The 25385-nt window shown below is 36.9% G+C and overlaps 1 protein-coding gene across 6 annotated transcripts in view; it reads left to right on the top strand.

Annotated features, from left to right (window-relative positions):
- The window catches only part of pdlim5a (PDZ and LIM domain 5a), a 77054-nt gene that overhangs the window by 17513 nt on the left and 34156 nt on the right, over positions 1 to 25385 (top strand). For 3 of the 6 annotated variants that reach the window (XM_036143785.1, XM_036143784.1, XM_036143786.1), the window contains exons 4-5: positions 21394 to 21430; positions 24626 to 24648. In XM_036143785.1, the coding sequence (XP_035999678.1) occupies positions 21394 to 21430; positions 24626 to 24648 (60 nt within the window). Of the gene's footprint in view, positions 1 to 21393; positions 21431 to 21967; positions 22399 to 24625; positions 24649 to 25385 lie in introns of all 6 variants that reach the window. The other 3 variants (XM_036143782.1, XM_036143783.1, XM_036143781.1) reach the window with 2 other exon arrangements.

Raw genomic sequence — 25385 nt, 5'->3', positions numbered from 1 at the left:
CACAATAACGTTGTCAGATTGGAGTTATTTCAAGATGTCACACTTTCATTCTGCATCTCGTCCCACTTTGATTAGTTGTCATCTCAACCCTCCCGCCAAACCATTTTCTGTTCCTGTCAAAAGAAGAACAATCTAAAAGTCAGAAAAAAATAGTGAATATTTTAGACAACCACCAATAGGCATTTGGAAATCAGTTTGATAGAAACTATATGTCAAATTCACAAATTTCCTGAATATTGCATTACCAACTGTCCCTTTCCTCTGACAACTCTCACACAAACAAACAGAAAACATTCACATTCACAAAAAAAGGAGCAGTCATACTTTTCATAATGGGGTTAGTTCATCCATTACTCATACAATCCTAAGTACTATAGCTCACAAATCACCATAACAAACTTTTTTTTACATACCCTTTATAACCTGACTCTGAAGAACATCAATTGCAGCTGTATCTGAGAGAAAGTAACAAATAAAATAGTATTCAGTCATTTATTTCAAGGAATGCTAAAGTTAGCAACAGCTCCATTTTGGATAAACATTTCTATCTAATAGAGATGAAAACTTCTAATGAATATACACTATTTTCTTCAGTCCTGCTCCAGAAACCTTTTTCGACAGATGAAAGGTTATTGGTAGTGTATGTACAGGTTTCTTCATTTTGCCCCAATCCAGTAAATAAGTGGGGAGCAATATATGTTCCGTATATGTTCAAGCAGTAAAAAATTAGCTTGTATATCTCTGTGACTTCCACCTTGCAATGCTTTCTAAATAACCCAGGGGCAGCAGATAAAGACCCCGGATTATATTGACTATTTAACTTTTTGGAAGGGTGAAATTTTTGTTTCAGATGCCAAATAACATGCTGTTTTGCCACTACCTTAAGGTAATGTTGAAAACAAAGCTGTACTACAAGGTGCCATTAAAAAAAACAACAACAACAACAAAAAAACAGACACTTATTAAGACCAAATCTTAAGGAAATATTCTAATTTAGGTGAATATTCAGATATTTTGAAAGAAGTGCTCATTCACCTTACTGGAGACCTACTTTAAAAAAATAAAATTTAAAGAACAGTGTTTAGACAGACTGATTAGAAAAAATAATAAATTAGATCTAAAGGCTAGATGGGATGGGATGAATGACGCTAATGCACCATTTCAAAGATTCCTGCATTTTGAAAACAATATTTTAAACAGAAAGGATGCATTTTTGCAGAGAGGTTTAAATTTAAACAGCTTGTGTTGTGTTTAACTCCAAATTATTATTATTTTTTAGCCAGGCTCAAAAAAACTAAAAAAGTAAGAAAAACAAGTATAACAATTGAATTAGCATAAATCATTTGCTAATCTAAGGCATATATGAACAACAGTTTATTGGCTAAACTTACAGTTTGTGCATTAAGAACATAACCAAAAGGATTACAATGCTTTTTATTCTCTACTTTACTTAATTTACTTAAAACGTTAATTTGACTATAAAGTCAAAGTGGCAGCTATCTATTTGCATCTCTTGCCATTGCTTAATTTACGAACGTGAAAAAAATCAGTTCCAGGGTTCTATTTAGTTTGTTGTTTGGCGCTCATTGGTACTTTGATGGACATTCTGTGTATTCAGACAGTGTCACACCAGGGTCAACATCTGGGCTTTATTGAGTTTAAACAGTGGAAAAAACACGCTTCATCCCGTTGTCTCTTTAAGATTTTATAGGAGTCACTCTGTTCTCTTTCCCTTTTCCCTTCCACCAGCACATTTTGATTGGGTTTGTCGCTGGGTCACACAGCAAATGGAATGATAACAGTGAACAGACAGGGACAAAAGTTAACAATGCATGTGCTGTCTGAACAAGTGCTCTTGAAAAATAGACAGCTTATTCTATTTCTACAATTAATTAGAGAAGTGATGATATAAAAGAAGACATGATATAAAAAGTGGCAAAGTAAAAAAGAAAAAATGCATTTTTTTTAACTAAGGAGTATAATTTGTATTGGCTTATTATGAACAAAGAGTAATCTTGGAACAGAGTCATTCATGAGGTAAAAAAATGGAAAAGAGGAGAAATGTATTAATTTTAAATATGTGACTGCAGTGTCATAGTGTGCATTAACTGTACACATTTTTTTTTGCAGAACAATCTGTGAGGCTTCAATTTTACAGAAAAATCTTATAAACAAATAGGTAAGCTTGGCCAGCCGTTAGTAATCTGTGCCCTGTGTGAAACAATAGTAGATTTAAAATAATTTAGATAAAGAGGTCTTTGACACTATTTCTTCTTTAAAAAAATAGCTCAGATTTTCCTTGTGAGTGTTGATACATCATAATTCTGGTCAAAAGCAGCTTCTCATAAAGACATTTATTTGATGACGGTTTTTATATCTTACAGACACATCAAATTGAACAAAATCCATTTTTTATTTCTTTAAACAATGAGTAACTTATTTTTAAGCTTCCAACTTGGAATGCCGGATGCTCTGTTCAGTGTTGTTTCTCTGTGTCGGCTTGATTTAGTGCAGTTAGGATGTTTCTTAGTTGCGTTTAGAGAGTAGAGACAAACCAAAAACAGAATATGAAAAGAGGAGAAATATTTAAGCTTAAGTCTCTGACATCAATGTGTTGTGTCTGTGTGCACACTTTAACTTCACATAATTAGACTGGCTGAAAAGGAAGAGGATTTTTACCTAAACTATTCAAACAGTTATGCTATTTCATTTACGTTTTCTCCCCATGTTCCTGGGCACAAAGTGTCTTTTGAATAAGCAATTTTTCATAATCCAAATTCATAATCCATTCACACCGCAACATCCAAGACACAGTTCCCACTAAGACTTAATGATCACATTATATGCTGAAACATTTAAGACATTTCCAATATGATGACATTTTTTAAATTGTGTTATTGTCACTAAGCTCGAATTTACATTCAACTACTTACAGAACACATTCCCCAACATATCTCATTAATATTACTTCCAGTAATATTAATGTTTTAGGATGACTCAGACAAGGTTCTGACTTTAATGTGATAGGAAATATGTGGAAGTAGCTAAAGATTAGTGTGATGGAAAGAATGCCTTTAAACCTCTAAGACCTTGAGGTAATCACCAAAAGATAAATAAAACACACAAACATCTGGTCAGCACCTATAAAAATGGTTTAATTGCTGTTATGCCAGCAAATATTTTTTCTTTCATTATCAAGGTCCCAATAAACAAAGAAACAAATTCTCCTTTTACTTTGTTCCAATGTCATTTGGGAGATGTCCATCTCACTTAGTTAGTTGAATGAAAAATAATTTTAAACCTAAATCTGCCAGGACTACAATTGATTTTTGGCATGAATGTATATTAAACAATGTCAAACGGATTTAACACAAGAACTTGACCGGTTAATTAGAGAAATACAAACCATAAGGCTGTGAATAATAAAAATGCACTTCCATAAAGATTTTTTTGTTTGCGTATTTTAAGAGTTTGCACAAGGAGTTAGGGCGTATCGGACTTAAATGCAAATGACAGCCTATGTTGTGTGTAAATTAAAGCATCTGGAAAGAAGCAAGGCTCTGATAAACAAAACTGGTTTGAGATTCTGACCTGAAGATCAGTATTGTCAGGATGGTTTACATAGGGCTTACTCCTTCGTCCCTTTCTTCACAAACCACATCAAAATCCAAAGAGGCAAAAGATTGACTGAAGGAAAATAGTTTCAGTTGTTGTTTTACAAAACACAGAAAACCTCAGTCTCCCCTGAGTTCATGATTGGTCTTGGACTGCACTCTGTAATGCTACGGCTTTTAAAACACCTATTTTTGTTTTTTGACATATAAGGTCTCGGCCTCTTCGTTCAAGCAGCAGGACAGTTCTTGCTGTTTCCCTGCCTATATTGAGGATGTCGTAAAAAAAATCCTGGTCACAGGCGGAGACAAAATCTTCAAGCCATTAGCTTGGTTGACATCTGAACACTTAAAGTTTAACAGTCAATTTTCTTTCATTTTATTCAGAGCTATGAAGAAAATAACACAGTTGATAGCCCTGGAATTTCTTCATTTAGTCAAGTGATTTTTTTTTCCCATGTTTTGCTTCAAGCTAAATTCTGCTTGATTTGACCAACTCCCTCTCCCCAAACATCCCAAAAAGAAAGAAAGAAACATGTTACAAGACTATAGCATGGGCACACATTGTAACATATACTGTGTAAAAAAAACAAAAAAAACAAGATTCTTTTCTCACTGAGATGAGGTCAAAATAAACGTTAGGTCATTTAGGATTACCAAAGTTTTTTTCTGTGTTTTATTGCCCTAATATTTGTAATTTTTTTTTTTAGATATTTCTCATACTTTCACCAAATTGAGAAGTTAACACACAGTAATTGTTAAAGGTAGAGTCAGCAGTTTTTCCGGAAGTTTCCCCAAGTCCATTTTTGAATAACTGTGCATGCCCAACACCGTCTTACTTGCTCTTCCGCTCCTCAGGGGGATCTAGTGAAAAGAATCTCCTAATTCCACTCTGGTCTTATTCTTCCTACTGAGGCCTTCCTCTTCTTCTCATGCATGCGGTTTGCTTCTTGTGACTCTCAGCCACATTCAAAGTCTATGGTGAGAGCAGTGGAGCTACAATGGAAGGCTAACAAGCTAACCGCTAAGCTAACTGGATATATAAACACTAGAAGTGTGCACGCGTGGCCAGCAAGCGGAAAATAAAAATCATAATGCACGCACATTGCTGTTACATGAGCCCGTCACAATGATTGGCATGTAGGACAACCAGTAGATAAGCTGATACCCCTGAGGGTATTGCCTTATCTGTTGGTACTTGAGGGACAGAGGGGGGGACAGGATCCGTCCTTTGACCAATCCCTGCCATTCGGACCGAAAGGCAGGGATTGGTCAGGGTTTTTACAGGCCTGCAGCTCTCACAGAGATCTAATATTCTACCTCCCTTTTTCTGAATACATAATGCATTGACTACAGTCAGGATGGAAGGTCTATTTCACCCACTATACCAAACTTTTTTTCTGAACAGTATTACCAACTATAGCTGTAAGTCAAGGCTTTGAAAGTTTCGGATCAGTTAATTCACAACAGTTAAGTTAATCAGAGAAAAAGGAGTGCTATATTGAGTCTCTACTGTGTTGCTGGACAGGTGAAACTTGGAAAAATGGCAGACAACCGAAAAATATAGAAATAAACCAGAACTTAAGAAGATACTGTCAAAAGAAGGAGCACCAGGAAAAGAGAACGAAATTACCAAACACAGAGATACGAGTAAAGCAGGAAGGAAGCAGCTGCTGAAAGGAATGAAGTGGGTGGTAAGAAAATTTCAAAGTTTGGAAAATATCCCTCTTTGGAAAATGTCAGGATTCACAAAAACAAAAAGGGTTTTCCTCCCTGCTGATGGCTTTGCCTTGAGTCAGTCTCCTTTGGGAAATTACAAAGTTTCAACATTTAAAATGCGCTCATTACTACAACAACTATTCCATTTAGATGTACACCAAAGCATTAAACTGTTCATTTCTTCTAATTATTGTATTCCTCAACAAAACCCCCTTTGTATGTTGCTGTAATGTGCTTCAGCCATTAGTGCCTGGCTGAATGGTTTATTCCCTGTGGTAAAGCCGTTCTGAAGCCTGTGACTGTTTAATAGGTCTCTGTGTATGTTTTGCTTGGTTTTCACTTTTAATGGCATAGCCAAAAGATCCAGGGCGTTAAAATGTCAAACCAAGACACAGCCGGGCAAAAGTGCATAAATTATCAAGATTTTCTGTTTGCTACAGGATTATAGTGTGCTGTAAGATCAGTATAATTGGTATACATAACATCCGTAGTTAACGAAAAGGCAACTGCTCATTCAAAAGGTCAAAAGCAGCTTTTTGTTTTGCTCATTTGGGTCCGTCTATCTTTTATCACTTTTAGTGTTTTAGTTTTTAGCTGGTGCCCAAACAGGGTAATTGCTGTTTTTTTGGCAAGTGGTTTCTTTTTTGATTACGTTCTGAAATATGGAGTCATGGTTTACATGCATAAACCATAAAGCTTATAAGCTTTTTTCACAAAACATTTCCATCTGAAACCTGTAAAGATAAGCTCTGTTCATTCATCGGTGGAGACGGTAACATTCCAAACAGCTGTAAGTTTTTTTAAATAAAGCACGCAGTGTAGCAAGACAGGTGTGGTTTGGCACTGATGTAAACATTACTTATAAAATCTGTTTCGGGAAGTGTCCCCATACCATTTTTTCCCAAAATAAAACGGTAGTTGAACAGAGTGTAGCAATCCTGTATTGACACACAAATAAAATGCTTCAAATTTCAGGTAAATATCTCACTTTCTTACTTTTTTCATGATTTAATGGTCTTGATCAAATTAGTGGGACAAAAAAGTATATATTCTGTTCTATTCTATTTTATTTGTGTTCAAATTTTTAAATCTTTTGGCTGACTTGTTACACAAACCATAAGTCATCACTCCATCGCTCCCTCGACCAGCAATGCTAGCTTACCCCTATACAAATCAACTGATGCAGGCCTCTGACTACCTTACTTGGCAAGTCAGGGGCGTAGGTATTGTGATAGATAATGACAGGAATAATCATATTTACTGCATGACTTTAGTCTATATTATTTTTTTGAACAGTTTATATTGCAACCCAGCTGATAATGGTTCTAAACCTCATTTGTGAAAAATCCAAATGAGGATATTATTCATTATAATCCTAATGAAATATAAGAGTTTATAGCTCCTGATCAAACCAAAACAATCCTTAACAGCCTCCTCTTGGTAAATAATGTTTGTCTGACTCACTCAACTACATTTCTTACCAGAAAAATATGGCTAGATTAGAAAAGATCAACATAAATCAGGTTGGAAGCAGGCACAAAATGTCCATCAGTCACATATGAATTGAGGCATGGTTGATACAAAACACCCTGTGGCAGCCGGCTCCTTTCCTGTAACTGAAAAAAGTTGGTTCGACATCACCAAAAAGGCAGAAATGGTGAAAAGGGTAAAATGATCAGCACCCTCAGCTTAACCTCTCCGGTTAAGTATAGTAGCATTTATTGCAGTAGTGTTTTGCTAGTGCGGCATCAATTTACCGGTGCTGTTATCTACAGTCATGAATTCTCTTATAAAGTTCACCTCAGATTGATAAGTTTTGTTTCACAAGCAGTGATCAGTCATTGAAAACAGCAAGGGTGAAACTGAACATTGTGTACTGACCGAAAACATAAGCAAGCATGCATATACATTGAAATGATCAAACAGAATCAAACTCAAGCGGCTGCCTGAGCTATTTTAAGTTCTGAAGTGGGCCGAATGACAGACAAGGGGTGGGGAAAGGGAGGTTTACATAGAGTCGGGCGATATGATTTCAGTTTGTTTATGTTGTGTTTTCATCATAGCCACAACACAGTTTCTTGCTTACGCAGGTCATTCCAATGTACAGTATTACCATACCACAAACCCAACAGTCTAAGTACAACATGGACAATAAATAAAACTGTGCAGGACGAAAATACACTAATTAAGCAAGAATATTTTATTGGTTGTTTTAAAACGGTTTATAAAAAGTTCCAGTTTACTAAATCCTAGCTTATCCTGGTACCACCATACTGCCGCAGCGCAAACAACAATAGTAAACATCAGCTATTCTTCTAGGTTCAATGTTGTTTACTTCAGTTTCTTCTGAGCAGTTATGGAAATTTTCTCCACCACACTGCTTGTATGAGGAGTATCTTTGTGAGGCAAAGATCAATGTTCTTGAACTTATCTTTTATTTTATCACGGCGTTTTAACACTATGTTGCAGCTAACTTCCATCATATTTACCTCGCAAGAATGTTTACCCCCAAAGGCAGCCTCATTGTATGGATAGTGATACTTGCACCACAGTCTGAACAACCATTGTTTTTACAGCCTAGTTCTTTCAGATACGCTTTGTTCATCTAAAATGTAGTTTCTCTTTAGAAACATGAGAAAGCACGAGTTATATAACTAGCTGTTTGATTTATGGAAGGAGTAATGTGGTTACCTGATTTAAGGTAATGCTGATACTTTAATAAAATGACATACTGCCTATTTTTAAACCCGCAATGAAATGGGACCCATTTTGTAAGCCGTGCTTACTTGGAATTGAGCTGCAAGTAACAAGAACAGCATGTCTGGATGAGTTCAGGATTCAGAGAAAGAAATCTTTGAATGATTGCACCTAACCTGCCCTATTGGCAAACATTTGCATGGCGCCACATTAAAAGTAGTAACCAACAGAGTACGTCTGTATGTATACATTTTGTGTAACTTGTGAAAACATGGTAAATCGGCATATTTCTGATCTACTCACTGTGGAGTTGTGTGACATCTATTGCTGCAAATGTCTGTAGCGCTACTCAAGGTCCCCTCTCTGTAGCTGCCATTGTCAGTAATTTGATTGATAGCTGCCAAAGTTGCTCCAAATCCTATGGCGCTACACTGAGCCCACCTGTCTCTGTCCCTCACCGCTTTTTGGAAGTCGCCAAAGACCATCTAAAAGCGGTTGCTGTCATCTTTGGCAACGCCCGCTGAATCCGCCTCTGATATCTTAATTCCAGGGGAACAGAAAGCACAGCTTTACACACCTGTCTCAGCACGTCTTTTTTCAAGTCCGTTATTTCTTTCCAAATAAAATACAAATCCTAGTAACATTATAGTGAGAGAAGGTAGCCCACAGATACTATGACGCCAAGAACATTGTGTAAAGATCATCTGTCTTTTCGGTTTTTTTTCTTCTTCTCCGCTGTTCGCCAAATACGTCTTAAGCTTGGCCAACAGCACTCATCTCCATGCCTGCCAGGATGGTTGAAGGATCCGCAGTGATTTGAAGAGTCATTTGCTCTGATGTAAAAAGAAAATAAGAGGCTGTATTTCTTATTGTAAATGATGTTGAGTATTTGCATTAAGCGAGTTGAAACACATTGAAACCATATATTGTATTCCCAGCGAATATTGTTCCACATCAGATGAATGGCTATATAATAAATTCTCATTAAAACATTTTGAAACACAGTTCATAATTGTTCCCAGACCTAATTTGCCATCTTCTCTCCTGGGTCTCACATTTAACTTCAGGGCTTTCTGTTATTCTCTCAGTCTGTCCGGGTAACATTCAAATTCCATTCTGGGCCATTCCATTGAGTTATATGTATACATCAATATGACATCATGTTCGGCTCGGCCAAAATGTGTAATTATACACAGTTTTACTGCTTTCCTACTTCTATTTATGGTCAAATTGTTGTGTACATCTATTTTCAGCTGTGTTCAGACTTGTAGGTCAGGAGAGGTTTACTAATTTCCATATATATATATATATATATATATATATATATATATATATATATATATACATATATATATATATATATGTATATATATATGTATATATATATATATATATATATATATATATATATATATATATATATATATATATATATATATATATATATATATATATATATATATATATATAAAAGAGTGATGAGGCTAAATATGGGAAATTTGGGAATCATTGCAAAATGGTCATTAAGGGAAAAAGTAGTAATAGCGAAGTCTAAAGCTTGACTTTAAATTCCAAGTGAATATTAATATGCTGATTAACCAGAAAGTAGGAGTAAGGAGAAATGTTCTAATATTGTCTAGTATATTCTACATATTTGATCTTTAATACCAAAATAGACAATATAGAGAGAATATAGATAGAGAATAATAATGCATATATGTAAGTAAGCACACGCTTGCAGACAGGCTATGGCATATTTCTTCACCACTACTGCATCTCTGCTCAGTGCTCATATGCTGAAGTGTTGCAGTTTTATAGCGCAACACTTCAACACTTCTGTTTACTATTCAAGTTAGTTGGATTTTAAAATCATTGCTTCATTGCTTATAATTGTACAGCTCAATAAAGCCTGCAGGTATGAGTGAACATTTCATAGATTTGTGTTGGGAAAGAGTCAAATGTAGAGGATGCAGAAAATGTATCAGGTAAACAGAAGTAAAGAGGTGGATTGAAATTATTGAATTAAAAGTAAAATTGCTAGAACTCCTAAATATACATGGGGGAAAAAAATAACATCACTAAATATTTCATGTGCCTGGGCGCATGCCTGACGGCTGCTAACTGTTATTGATATCTATAACCTCTTGAGCAGACCTCAGGCCAGATGCTCACCGTGGAACTCACTTCCTGTTCCAGCTGTGGATCATCATGATAAGCGCTGTCTTAACGCTGAGACGTAAACCCTGCTGGAGTCCAGTCTATTTGGCCTGTCGCTCTTTACTTTGATTTATGCAGTTTGTACTTTCTGTCCTTGCTGTTTTAAAAATTATAGTGAGCTGCCAGACATAAATACAAAAAAAAAAAAAAGCTACAGTAAATGAAATGTCTCTTCCGCTTGCATTCTTACTAAACAGGCTTTGGACCTTTTATTATTCAACTGTTTTGCTTCCTTGCATTAAAAAAACAAACAATGTGGGTGATTTGATTAGCCCACTGTGCCATTTGTTTTTCCTGTGGAACCTCACCATGTAAATGATTAGTCAAAGAAACAAAGAAGGCTTGTTCTGCACAGAACCCAAATTTCAGAAACTCTTCATTTGTAGACCGAAATTTACACCGGCGATGGATTTAACCTCTGTTATTCCAGAAATGTAATTTATGAAGCAGGTTAAGTAAGGTTGACAGCTTGACTTAGAGGATCCCAGATTTATTTCAAGAAATCTCTCTGGTCTTCAAAGTGTGTTTTTTTGCTGACACAGTCAATAGGATTGTCGGGGAGCAATTCTTTGTGGTGTACAGACAGTTCTTGTTTACACAGGCTGCCTGCACATCAAAAAATGATTTATTGATCTAATCAGTTGCACTTTAAATCTCACAGAGATGGAAAAATGTGGATTTCTCAAATCTGGCAAACAGGAAAGATCAAGGATTAACAAAAACAATTCAGACAGCTTAAACCCCTGCACAGTAGTTCACAAAAGCAGTTTTGAAATATATTTTGGTTTTAGCTTTTGTACTCTTTTTTTCAGTGTTTATAAGCAAGTTTATCTCATTGTGAGCTCATGTCACAACTTAAAAAGGAAGATAGAAGGGGAACAATGACAAAATAAGACCCGATCACTGCTCTTTCATTCATTCGTCTGCACTGAGTTTCTACAGTTCACAAAACAATGCACAAATCTTAATTCTAAAGGCAAAGTGCTAAATATAGGAGAAGCTATTGTTTTTTTACATTAATTAATTACACTTTAAACTCCTAATTGTTATTAATAAACAATTAAAATGAAGCTTTTAATTATTAAGGATATATCACACTGTAATTCCACACTTTGGCTTAACTTACACAGCTGCCCAATCATAATTAAACACTGGAGCACAGTTTTATAATCAGTTTTGCATGGAACAAACAGTGGAGGTCATTAAACAGAACACATTTAACTCATGGTGCATAATTGTCTCCATTTAAGTCCACCTCTCCAGCACCTCTACACCAATGAAAGTATGAATAGGAACAACAGGTTAAACTGACAAATGGTGAGCGATTGAACAGTCCTATGATACCACAATCCTCAAAACACTGCAGTTTCTTAGGGGAGCTCCTTGGGCTGCTAAAGTATTTTACTCCTAACACTCAATTATTTAAAGTAGGTTTTTATAACAAAACTAAACTTTAAAACATATAATATAATTATTTTCTAGTAGAATGCAAATAAGCTGACAAAAATAATGTAATTGGTTCCCTAACAATCATAAGCAAGGCAGTGCATTGCTGACATGAAAACAATGCAAACCCATGACCGGAGCTCAAGGTGTCCTGCCACTAGCTTAACTTCCCACCTATTTCAATTCAATTCAATTTTATTTATATAGCGCCAATTCACAACACGCGTGATCTCAAGGCACTTTATAAAGTCAAATTCAAGCAAATCATACAGACAGATTGGTGAAAAAGTTTCCTCTCTAAGGAAACCCAGCAGATTGCATCGAGTCTTGACAAGCAGCATTCACTCCTCCTGAAAGAGCGCAGAGCCGCAGTGGACAGTCATCTGCATTGTCAATGGTTTTGCAGCAATCCCTCATACTGAACATGCATGAAATGACAGTGGAGAGGGAAACTCCCCTTTAACAGGAAGGAAAAACATCTATCAGAACCAGGCTCAGTGTGAACGGTCATCTGCCTCGACCGCCTGGGGGTTACAGAAGACAGAGCAGAGACACAAAAGCACAGAAGCAGACATTTCTGCAGGAATCTTTTCTATGTTACATGGTAATGGCAGATGATCTGCCCCCTTAGATGGTGTCACAACAAACAACACCAGACCAGATGTACCTTCTATGAAGAGAAGAAAAAGACAGAGAGAATATAAGGCTAAAAGATGAAATAACAACAAATGTGTTGGAGAACAGTAAACAGTAGGGTTGCTCAGCAGAATGAGAGAAATAGATCTTGATGTCCTGCAGCAACATAAGCATATAGCAGCATAACTATAGAGATAGTGGGGGGAAAGGCACTTGAGTAGAATTAACCAATTTTCCCAAAAACAACAAATACATTTTAGACAAAAGTAACCAAACATGCAAATACAGATCATCAAAACAAATGAAACTAATTTATTAGGATTATATCCTGCAATGAATGGATAGACAATGGAATCCTGCAACTTACTTTTTTAATTTTTCTAGAGAAGTGTATGGTTACACTAGAGGAAATGGACACCACTGTCCCTTAATGTAGCCTTCACCAGCAAATGCCTTTGCAGTTTAATTGATTTTTTTTTTAACTTCCAATGTAGAAACTCAGTAAAACATACATAGCAGTGGTTTATTCTGCCTTTAACCTCCTACTTTGCACTTTCATTCACGCATATTTATTTTTCCAGTTGATAAGTTGTTGGTTCCCTCTCCGCTCTTCTTCTGGCTCTTGCTGTGTCCGGGTTTTGTGTTCTGGTGTTGACTAGCAAGCTGCTGGAAACATTACCTCCTTTCTCCTGCCTTGGCAGGTTTTGACTTAATGTGTCTGTTTCCTCTCATGATTTGTGTTTAAGACTCCTCAGGGTCCCGGTGCACCGCAGAGTGTTTTGTTAGACGTCGAAATGTGCCAATTTGTTGCTATGTTACACTAGAAAGCAAAGTTGTGGCATTCTCTGTCACCTCTTTAACTTCTTGTAATGAACCTATAAATTTCAGAAGTCCATGATTTAAAATCAGTGATCAGGCAGACACACAAACAGAAGCTGTGGCCAGGACCTGGTAACCACAGTTCTTTCAAATAATGGCTGAATAATTCACTCATAAAAACATCCTCGAGCTGAAATCTTGAATTTAGCCTTGAATTTAAAGTGAATCATCAAAATGGTAACTATTGTTATGCTAATGCTACATTAGGTATGATCAGGCCATCTGACAGCCTTCCCTGGGCCCAGGACAACATAATATAAAATGGGCCGCTGCCCATGATATTTTGTAACAAGTGGAATATTTGCTGTTATCTATCTTTGCAAGACATACTTGATATTGTATTCTGTCACCTTGTTTCCACATGTATGCCATAGTTTCTAGATGATATTTCTGCTGTACAAAAAGCTAAAAGTGACACAAATCCCAAAACTAAATCGATAATTAAATTATTGTGTATTATCTGTAATTGTTTTAATTGAATAAGGACTATATTTATAAAATACTGTAAAAAAATTGTTTTAATATTCTTAAGGATTTAATTTATTGCTCCTTGCAGCAATTAAATTGTGGAATCTAATCTAATCTAATTTGAGTCAAATTTATAATGAAACCACGCATAATTTTTTTTTTTTTTTACTTTTTTTGCTTCCTGCGCTAAGGTACACCACGATATATTTGATAACTGTTACTGTGTCTCACAAAATAAACTCTAACATCCAACTAGTTTAGCTGCACAGCTGCAGGCGGCCTCATAAATCAATGCCACTAACACCACTACAGAAAAGGTAGCACTGGCCCCTCTGAGTGATACTGATTTGTAAGGCGGGGCCATAAAATAAATCCATGAGGTCTGCAGCACAAAAATATATTTATGATAATTTTGTCATAGCTGTCATACAAGTCACTCCAGATGCAGATGCATGCAGCTGACATTTGGGAACCAAAGGGGCGTGAGTTAAAACTGTAACTACTATAAACCTGAGCAGTATGTGTAAGATATGTGTGTCTAAGATCCAAATGCACACTGTGCCTTTTATCTGTGTGAAGAAAGTTGAGTGCCATGCTAAACATCTGCATCGGATACAGTCAATCAACATGTTTCTTAGATTAGACACACCGGAGCTTCATCTGCTGCTCTCTTTGTCCCCCTGTACTGGGCGCTGTAGTCTTTCATTGTATCTTACACTGTCATTCTTGTTTACATCTTGCCCTTGCAATTCATAATTGTCATGGGCTTCTGACATCTTGGTAAATTTGCATGCTTCAAATAATTAAGGCGGTTCTGAAGGCAAAGGAGTGTCTAACCTGTTACTAGCAAGGTGTAAATAATAAAATGACCAGTGCACGTATGAGACCTTCATGCTCTGTCTGATAACAGAAAATGGGTTTTTTGCCATTAACCTAAATGCTGTCAAACATTCCTGAAGCCAACGTCTTCTATTATCTCATTTTGTGTGCTGAATGAGACGTTACACCCCAACAGCAGATAAGAATATGTAACGATCTTTGAATTTAGCAGCTGAAGCAAAGTGACTGTGATTGCTCTAATATGGAGCACTGAACTGCTGTTTTTCCACACATTTATTTAAATGAGTAATGTTATTGGAGGGAAGCTGGTGCAGTTTAAACATAGATTTTTCCTCTGTCTGGTCAGTGTCAGGGTTTCTTTTAGCAGTCCATGTGATGTCATTCTCTTTGAAAAGCCTGCAATGGCTTCTGCCAAGACAATTGTGGGAGGTAGACAGATAAGGAATGTGCAGGATATCACAAAAACACACTTGCACACCGATAAAGTGTAATGAGCTTGGAAAAAAAACAAACCTCTTGAATCCAGAAAAACCACAGCATGAGATCTGAATACCTTTTGTTTTCTGGTCTGGCCTAAAATCGAGCAGACTGATTGATTCAAAAAACAGTTTGAGACAAACTCAGACAAACATATTAAAATAATAAATATTGCTGTCGTTTATATTCAATCACCTCAAGGAAGATATGCTAAAGATTCAGTTTTGTCCCTCTAAAAGTTACACTACATATACATTATATTGAACCTTTAGTGATAACAATCTAACACCTTAAAGATTCCATTTATTGTTTATTTGTTCAAGTTTCAAAATAAAAAAAGTTCAGAAAAAAAAAAAAAAGAGTCTAAGATCAAAACAAACAGCCAGTGATGTGTCAGAAAACTGGGCTAAAAATACTTATGCGTAATAATAAATATTAATCAGATATTTCAGAATAGGGGCACAAAAAATGTCAGTGGTCAAAGTGTTTTAAAGCAAAAAGAAAAAAAAAAAGTTGGTTTGACATACTGTGCGTCTTTGTGCGAGTTTGAATTCATTAAGCGGTATTTGCAGGCCAGATGCCATGGAGGGAATAAACTGGTCCTTGTAGTCTGTGTTGTTGCCCTCGCCCAGAAACGTTTCCCAGGCTAACTTCTCATGGCTGAAATCACTGTCACCACACCCAGCATACCACATCATGGTATGTGTGTGCTTTGTGAGAATACACATTGACTTGCTTTTATGCATTCATTACCTTGGAGGAACCTGTCATATAAACGGAGGGACACTTCTATAAAGACTTCATTTGTTGTAAATACAATTCAATGCTTGCTAAAAAATAAAGACATGTTTGATTGGAAGGAAGAACTTTGGCTCACACACAACAGTTACCAACATAGTTTCCATGTTGATAAACATTCTCTAATTTGAACATGCCTCCAATGCATTAGGTCAAGACCAAAATTGTTCCTACCCATAGCATATTTGGATTTATTACAACTTTTAATCGGCCTAGCAATTTGTTTCATAGCTACTCTGTCAATGCACTCGACCCCTTGTACCTGCCACCTAATCTGAAAACCCTAGTGTATGTCCTTCCTAATAATTAATGAAACAGTCACTACTGAGATTAAACCATTCGGACACATTATACACACACCCACACACACACACACACACACACACACACACACACACACACACACACACACATATATATATATATATATATATATATATATATATACACACACATATATATATATATATATATATATACACACACACATATATATATATATATATATATATATATATATATATATATATATATATATATATATATATATATATATATATATATATATATACCTGCCATGTTTGATCATAGTCTACTCTCTGTAGCATCCTATTCATCTAGCTTGTGTCATGCTCCTCGTAAATAACACCACCGAGTAATGACACCTGTCATTGTTGCTTGGTGGTGCTTTTTATGAGGATGTCTACTAGGGGTGAGGAGGAAAAGACTCTTGGACGAGGGTGAGAGGAATGAAAAAATAATAAATCTATATATCTTATGATGTTCAAGGGTGGGACAGCACAAGCTTATTATTTTCATCTCTGTTGTTAAACAGTCTGTTATGTTGTGGGAGTAGTCATGGTAATTTAAAACACTGATACAGGAAACCATAGAGGAACTCTAACAAAAAACCATTTTGCAGAGTGATCAAGGCCTCAGGATAAGAAAGAGGTCTAAAAGAAAAGGACACATTAGTGACCAACAGACATTGGTCAAAAAATTTCATTGTATTATTTTCTATCAGAAAACACACCAGTGGTAACCCAGCAAACTTTTTCCAAACCTGTACTTTTCAGCAGTCTAGCTTGCATAATTCTGTCAAAACACTGTCAATGTTGCAAAAGGGGCTCAAACAAGGACTGAGGTAAGTTTGTAGGCATTTTTCTTTAGGGGCAATAAGCTTTTATTTTTAATGAAGTCAAACAGGGCTGCCAATCTCTTCCTGTCCTAGTCTGTCTCTCTGGGTTTGTTCATAACACAGCTGGTGGCATGTTAATGCATGGCCCAGGCAACAAAGTTCAGTGGTGTCATTTGAGTAAGAATAGACTGGACAGATTAAAAAGAAAGACAGAACAAGGAACCCTGGATAACCCTGGACATGTGTGGCTTTAGAGGAAGAAGAGGTGGTACTTTTATTTAATATTACTAGACATACTTGTTTAAAAAAAAGACCTCTTCAATTATTGGCCGTTTGAATAAGGTAAACATGATCATTTCTGAGGTGTTCACAAGTTTAAAAAAAGTTCAGCCTCAACCATGAAAAATATTATTCTGATATAAATCTGTATTTGGACCAGAATCAATAAGACCACAGAATTACAGATGAACGGCTGTTCTTTTGGAGTAGATTTTATTATAGCAGGAAAACTCAAATTCAATCCTTAATTTAATAACCTTTAGTAGTGTTTCATGGTTCATGGAAGCACCTTTAGGGACAATCTACTTGCTCCCTAAAGGGATGCTTACAGTTACACAAGAGGCTAGTCCACTGTTTCAACAGAACACAATGGACCGGAGCAACATCAAACTCAAATTTCTGCCCAATATATACTATACATACAGCAAACAATGGTGGGAACCACAAATACTGCTATTTTTTGGGGGGGGCACAGTGGGAATATTTCCAATATACCATACTTATACTTATTCGCTAAATGGGGAAGGAAAATCTAGAGAGATGGAGGTTTGCCCTGGAAAGCAGAGGAATGAGGGTTACTTGAGCAAGACAGAATACATGTGTGTGTATGAGAGGGACCCAAGTGAAGCTGTGATGTCACAGGGAGCAGAGAAAAAGAGGGTTGAGGATGTTAAGTACTTCGGGTCAACAGTCCAGAGCAATGGTGAGTGTCCAAAAGAAGTGAAAATACATGGCCAAGCAGGCTGGAATTATTGGAGAAAAGTGTCAGATGTGTTGTGCGATAAAAGAGTATAAGCAAGAACGGAAGGAAAGGTGTACGAGACAGGGGTGAGAGCAGCGATGTTGTCTGCTTTAGAGACAGTGGCACTGAGGAAGAGACAGGAGGCAGAGCTGGAGGTAGCAGAGAGGATAACGTTGAGGCTCTCTTTGGGAGCGACGAGGATGGATAGGATCAGGAATGAGTCCATCAGATGGACAGCTCATGCTGGATGTTTTGGGGATAAAGTCAGGGAGGCCAGGCTGAGGTGGTTTGGACATGTACAGAGGAGGGATAGTGAGGACATTGGGTAGAAGGAGGTTAAGGCTGGAACTGCCATTCAGGAGGCCTAAAGGAAGACCAAGGTGGAAATTTACAGATGGAGTGAAAGGGGACATGAAGGCAGTTGGTGTGAAAGAAGATGCAGGAAATAGGGTTAGCTGGAGACAGAAAACAGAAAGTGTGATTGGCCAAAGAATCTCAAATTTCTCCAAAAGACAGATTTCCTTGGTAAAGTTTTTAATGCAGCAAAATTTCTACATCAATTAAAAATGTTGGATTGTGTAATCCTTAATCAGAAAATAAATTGACAAAACGCCATACTTACTACTTAATTGACAGCAAAGGTCAACATAAGTTCAGCAGGAATTTTTGTAAATCTGTGAATTTCTTGGTGTAAAACATTAAATTGCATTTGATCCAATTTCCCAGTTATAATGAAAAGCCTTAATGATAACATTAGACTCCGGCTTGAATACCTCATCCATTTTGGTGTATGACAGCAACCTATTTCCATGTTGCTGTTTTCCTGTTATAGACGCTTTGTAATCGAGGCAGCAGCCTTCTGGGATGACGGGGTCATATTTATAATCCCTACTTAATACCCCAGTCTTCCCCTTCATGCCTCCTGTGCCAGACATATTTCCATGCCACAAGTTGTGCAACTGAGAGCTGTCCACAGATAACTGAGTACTAGGTAGACTATTTACAGTATAGTGTGTCCATGGAAACTCGCAGGCTGATGCAGTCTTATAGAGGCTATAGGAAGTATGGGGTGTGTTCTGTCAATCAAGAAGATATTTTAAGCTTTGCATTATTCTGTTTTCAGCTGAAATACAAACTTCAATGTATTTCTATTAGAATTTTGTGTAATAGACCGAAAGAAAACTCCACCTTTCTGAGAGGTGGAAGGAAAGAGACCCCTGGTTTAAAGAAAAATCTGAAAAGTCATGTGCATATTGGTTCAGTCCATTTTACTCTGACACCCCTAAATTAAATAAACTCCCTTTTTATTCAAATTGTGGAATAAACTTAATTAAATTTTTAGTATGAAAGAGTATGGAGCAACTACACACCTACAGAGACAATGGCCGTCCACCTAAACTGTCCAGTTGGGGAAGGAGAGCATTAGTTAGAGGAGCAGCCAAGAGGCCCACTGCAACTCTGGAGGGGCTGCAGAGATCCACTGCTCAGGTGGAAGAATAAACTGATCACCTATTAGTTGTGAACCCAACTCAAGTGAGTCCTCTATATAAGAGTTACAAAATAGTTACCGTGCTGAAAGAAAACCATGAAGTTCCCCTATGGATAACACAGCAAACACGTGGAAGAAGGTGCTCCGTTCAGATGAGACAATAATTGGGCTTTTTTGGCCCACATCCACAATGTTGTGGGGAGGAAAACTCTTCACCCAGACCAGTGAAACATGACAGTGACAGTATTATGCTGTGAAATCAGGTAAGCTAGTGAGCAGCGAGTATAAATGCACAACAGTGGAATCATTTTGATCAAAAGGATGTTTTTGTCTTTGTAACGGCTCAGTCAAAGACCAGGCCTAAATAGAGAATTTGTGGGAAGATTAGCCATCTTATTGTCACAGGTGCTCAGCATCCAGTCAGGCTGAGCCTGAGCAATTTAGCTAACAAAAGCAGGTCTGAACATCTGTCTGTAGAAGTGCAAAGCTGGTAAAGACACGCCCCAAACGCATAAAGCTATATTAGCAGCAACAAGTGGTCATTGCCTAAGGTGGGATGAATACAGGTCCACTTAGCAATTGTACACTAATTTGTGTTTGTTTATGACATAAAATCTCAATAAAATAGATTAAAGTATGTATTATGTTAAAAAAAGTCAAAAAGTTGAAGGAGTATGCCTATATTGGCAAAGTACTATACATTGGAATTGGAAATGCTGATCCAAATATTCCAGTTGAAACCATAGTGATACGTTTTTAATCTTTAACATTTTAATTAATGTTGAAGATAATAGTTTTTTAGAGCCAAGTATACCTTTAATCGGTTACTAATAAGTTGTTTTAAATAGGATTTTCCTAGATTTCCCCCTTAAAATAGTTCCTTAAGATAGCCTATCTCACTCCAAGTTTAAAGACCATGGTCACAGTATCAGCGCGTTGCTGGCAAACCAGTGGGAAACAGGAGTCGAGCAGAAAAGGCCATAGATGTATCTGTATCTGCGGACTAATGTGTTCTTAAGCACAGCAAGAGTGTTGGTTCAAATTTAAAGGGCTGAAGGACACGGAGCTCCCTGAGGAAGGTTCCAGAGGAGCTGCTCTGAAAGAAATGCAAGGCAGCTGACATTTGTATGTCTTCAGTTACAGTTTGGTTTACTTAGCCTCTTGATTTATGGTAACTAATTTTTGTCTTCCTTTGTTTAATTGAATTGTGGAAAGTTATTTATTAGTTATTTTTATTTCTTAAAAAACATAATGATTTTTTTGAGGTCCTACCAGCTGTTTGTTTTAGCTTGTAAAGTTTTCTTCTTCAGAAATAATTGCATTGTAAACTAGTTAATTCAGCAAAGGCTTATGTCAATGGATTAAAAATTATTTCAGCCAAATAAATGCAAGGATGTAGTGCTGAACCAGTTTGTTTTCTGAATAAAATTAGGTGTGTGTGGACTTGCAAGAACGCTGCTAAAAAGGCGTTTAGTGGACAACCTGGCACAAACAAACGTTTACAGTATAAAACACTAGCGTATTAGACCGATACGGACCTTAACTGAATAAAACCAGCTGCTTTATAAAAAAAAGTTGAACAATACCACATTTCCCCACTTTTGCAACTCACATTTCTCTCTTTGGCATGCAGACACAGCCAGAGCCGTTTGGACTCTGTCAGAGCCGATGACAGAAACCTTTTCACATTGGTTTTAACGCTCAGAGCTCAGGCTCGGCTGTTATTCACTGTAACAGCGATTCTCTCTCCTTTTTTTTTTTTTTTTTTTGAAACACTTAGTATTGTCTTAAGCTTTGATAGCATGGTTTTAATAAATATCAATAAATACTTTGGAAGAGTTTTGCGCAATTCTAGGCTAGAGGTAAAGAAAACAAACATTAGGAGATATTTCTAGACGAGAAGGAAACGGGGTTTTCAATAATAGTTTATGCTGTTTTTCTTTTCTCTTCATTCCAGATCCAGTGTTTCTAAACCCCCTCCAGTGGCACCAAAGGTAATGTACAACTGTTTTCATAAAACAAATCTGAACCTTTTCTACAAATTACATTTTCAAAACATGACCCTTCTTTAAAAAGTAAAGAAAAAGTGAAAACAAAAATCAAAATTACACATTTTAACATATTGTGCTATTGGCTTGGGTAGAGATGTTCTATTTTTTTATTTTTTATGAAGCAGTTGAATATTGATTACAATAATTGATCCTGAAAAGTTACTGAATTGAAAATCGTGCCTTGAACGCATCTTTTACACCGTCACACCCTTCTGAAACAATGCTGTTCAGAGTTTTTGTTGCATGTTCTCACTTATCTGCGTTGGATTTTTTTTCATGAAACACACTGAGAAACAATGATGCTTTCCTAGAAGCCAAACGTTACACTTTTAGCTTGCAAGAATGAATACGTTATTAAACAAAAAGTACACCGTGCTATTGTTTTATTGGACATCCGTATGTAGGAGGCATCAGTGTTGTGTGCTTTGATTTAATTTGTTTTTGTGTGTATTTGCATGTTCTATGTTTTGATATCGGTAGGATAACCGAACAGATCTCATAAAACCAGTAGCCATCACCCATCCCTCCGCTCCACAACATCCCCAGTCTCAGTGCTCTGCCCCCTACAACAAGACCCCCAAACCTTACGGGTGTTGCCGATCTGAGGGTGCATGCTCTCCTTCACCTTTCACCACCTTCATCCCTTCCCCATCCTCTGCCTTCAGCCCTGCCTCATCCCACATTAGTCCCCCTCCTCCTCCTCCTCCTCCTCCTCGCCCCCCTTCTCCTCCTTTGGTCTCTTACCCGTCCTCTTCCTCCTCCTCCTCGCCCCCTGTCCTGGTTCCGCCTCAGCCATCGGTGTACAACACACCGATCAACCTCTACTCCACTGAGAATGCTTGTGAGGTGGCCATGGGGCAAAGGCGGGGCTTGTTGGAGAGTCAGGGAGGAGCCCTACCACAGTTTAATGGGTGAGTAATGACTGGTGGACATGTTAACCAATCACATGAATTAATCCATTGAATCCATGAATCATCCTTTTTTTCATTAAATTTCTCCTTGAAACTTGGGAGTTGTATCTCTAATTATATCAAAGGATTTCTCCACTGTTGTCTCTGACTTCATACTGAAGGATACGTCAACAACATTTTGATTTGACTTGGGAGGTTATAGTGAGGCATTTGTGACACCGTCCTGCCTCTTATATTTTAAAACATGCTGTTTTAACAAAGAAAGAAGAGACTTGGATACTCAGCTTGACAAGTCAGAGGCATCATTTGTGATGAAAAGAGTATAGACCACCTCTGATCAGATGTTATATACCGTAACCTGCAGTTTGACTGTCTGCAGTAATACTTTATTCTTCTGATGGGTTGGTGAAAAACACATTGTAGATTTTTCCTTAATGTTAAGAATTATTTGTTTACTGTTGACTTTTTCATCAGCTTCTAGCATTATGACACATTTAAATAAATTTGTGTTATACTGTCCATCCTTTTATCCTTTCCAAAATTACCTTTTGGAGTAGAAATGCCTTAGATGCATTTTATACTGAAAAGATGTGCAGCGTATTGGGAAAAAAATATTCATACCACTATACCATTTTTTCAACCATTTTGCCATGTTTTAAACACAAACTTTGAAAACCCAGTGCCAAAGATTTAACCTAGGGTGGCCACTCCCTTTTCAGCAGGATAACAATGTTACATCAAAATGTATTTACGCGTTAAAATAGCTGAGTCGAAGTGCGGATGTTAACCCAGATGAGAGTCTGTGGCTCTCTCTATCCAACATGACTGAGTTTGACCTACTTAGCAAAGAAGAATAGGTAAAGATTTCAGTCTCTAGGCTCTCTAGGTGAGCTGCCAGAGACACAAGAGATTGCAATTGGAGCCGAAGATGTTTCTACATAGTGATGCAGGAGTTTGCATATTAAGGCATGCTACTACCTTCAGATTTTTATTTATCAAAAAACATAAAAAACCATGTTTTTTTTTTTTGCATCATGCAGCTCTTTGTTTTTAATGAACATATAAATCCAAATAAAATACCACTGAAAAATACTATTGTGCAATGCATCGTATTTCAATAGGTTCTTACTTTATATTTCACTATAAGTGGGGTCATTATTTCATGTCAGTGCACTGTAGTTTAATGGCTTCATAGTGAACCTTTTTTCCTGCAGGGGTTAAAATTTTGTGTTAGTGATAATTTAATAATTTCAGTGACAATTTAAGTCTCCCTTTAAATACCACATTCATCTTTTTTGTGTCTTTACTAGATTGGTTTATAATCACCAGCTTTTATTTTCCCTGCACCATCCTCCTGCCCTAAACTTCTTGTTGCGCTCTTTGTCAACAAAGATCCCATCATTATCCACCTATTTTTTTCTTTTTTGATCTGAGTGCCTGCTCTCCTTTCTCTAGAGGCAAAGTGAATTAACCATGCTGTGATGTATGCTGGGTATATATATCCTGCACAGGTAACTTGAGCTAAGTGGCAATCGGCATTAAATCAGTTAGCCTGCAAAGGTTTCAGCCTGAAAGCCATGTAGAATTAAATCCATGCTAAGCCTCTTTATGGAATTAAGAATCTATTCCTCTAGTTCATTTCTAAGAAAATAACGGCATCTCTTTCTCCGACAGTCCAAACACAGCAGTTTTCTGCACAACACACTGCAATCTTACACCATATAGCTATACAGACAGAAGCTGAAACTTAACTCTGATCGTTTAGGGTTATTATCTGTTTGTTGACTAATTTTTGGTCATTTAGCAAAATAAATAAATAAAATAATTGCGCTGTGAGTTTTTCTACCAGTTACAGTTTACATGCTTAACTGGATAGTTTTTTTTAGGAAATAAGAAAAACAAACTGGTCAGTGTGGGCCTAAAACCTTTAAAGATTATTCTCCAAATGACTTGTTAATCCGCCTTTCTGTGCCTGTTTAACCACAGAGACTTCACTCCAGTCTGTTTGCAGATTATTCCTTTTTCTTTTGTTGCTGTGGTGATGTAAACAAGCTGGTGTTTCGGGATCGCATGCTGATATGTCCTTGCCTCTTGCTTGCTTGTTTGCATGCTGTGTGATTTGTTTCAGAAGGGAGACATGATCAAAGTGTTTTAGTGTTAATGCCGATAAAGACTTTTGTGCTTTCTGTTTTCTCCTCATTTCAATCCTTATTTTTCTGCTTTGCAGAACACGTCTCGTCCAGTCACAAAGTTAGTGTCTGAAGCATGTCGAGTGTTTGCTCTGGTGGTGCTTTCAGGTTCACCTGTGAACCTCGTTTTGTTTCACTTCTACCTTCGCCTTCTTCTTTTGACTGTTAACATTTGGATTTTCCTTTTTCCTTCAGTTGTCCCATCATTGTTTATAGATTTTCTAGTTGCATTTGTGGTTCAGGTTTTGTGGAGTTTGTGGGCAACAGATTACAGAAACAAAGCAGAAGTCAGTGTGGAAAACACAGGAACTCTCTGCATGTACCTAATCAAACTGATTTTGACACTGACCAATTAAAGTGGCCAATCAGAAACTGGACTCTCAAAACAATAAGTTAATTTCATGTTAAATCATGCAGATTACACTGTGTAAATAATGTACTGAATATTACTATATCAGATGTATGCCTACAAATAATGTGGGTGTAAAATGTAAACAATAACTCTCAACCAGCTGTTTTTGATATTAAGGTGAGGGGTTTGAGCTTTTGACAAAAAAAGAAGCTATTTTGCACTTTCACCCAAAGAGGATTTCTGTTGCTAATTTTCTTTTCCAGTCCATAAATTAGCCATTGAATCTAAATTAAATACTGCATCATTCTGATAACAGATTCTCTAAAAAACAGGTTCCAATTCCTGAAACCTTTGCCAAAAGCAATTAAAAAGGTGGTAATGATTTATGTTCTGTGAGGTGGGCTCAGAAGGAGGACCCTAAAAGGTCACCAATCATGCAAGAACCA

The sequence above is a fragment of the Fundulus heteroclitus genome, chromosome 12, assembly GCF_011125445.2.
Source record: "Fundulus heteroclitus isolate FHET01 chromosome 12, MU-UCD_Fhet_4.1, whole genome shotgun sequence".
Taxonomy (NCBI): domain Eukaryota; kingdom Metazoa; phylum Chordata; class Actinopteri; order Cyprinodontiformes; family Fundulidae; genus Fundulus; species Fundulus heteroclitus.
This window is presented reverse-complemented; position numbering and strand designations above follow the sequence as displayed.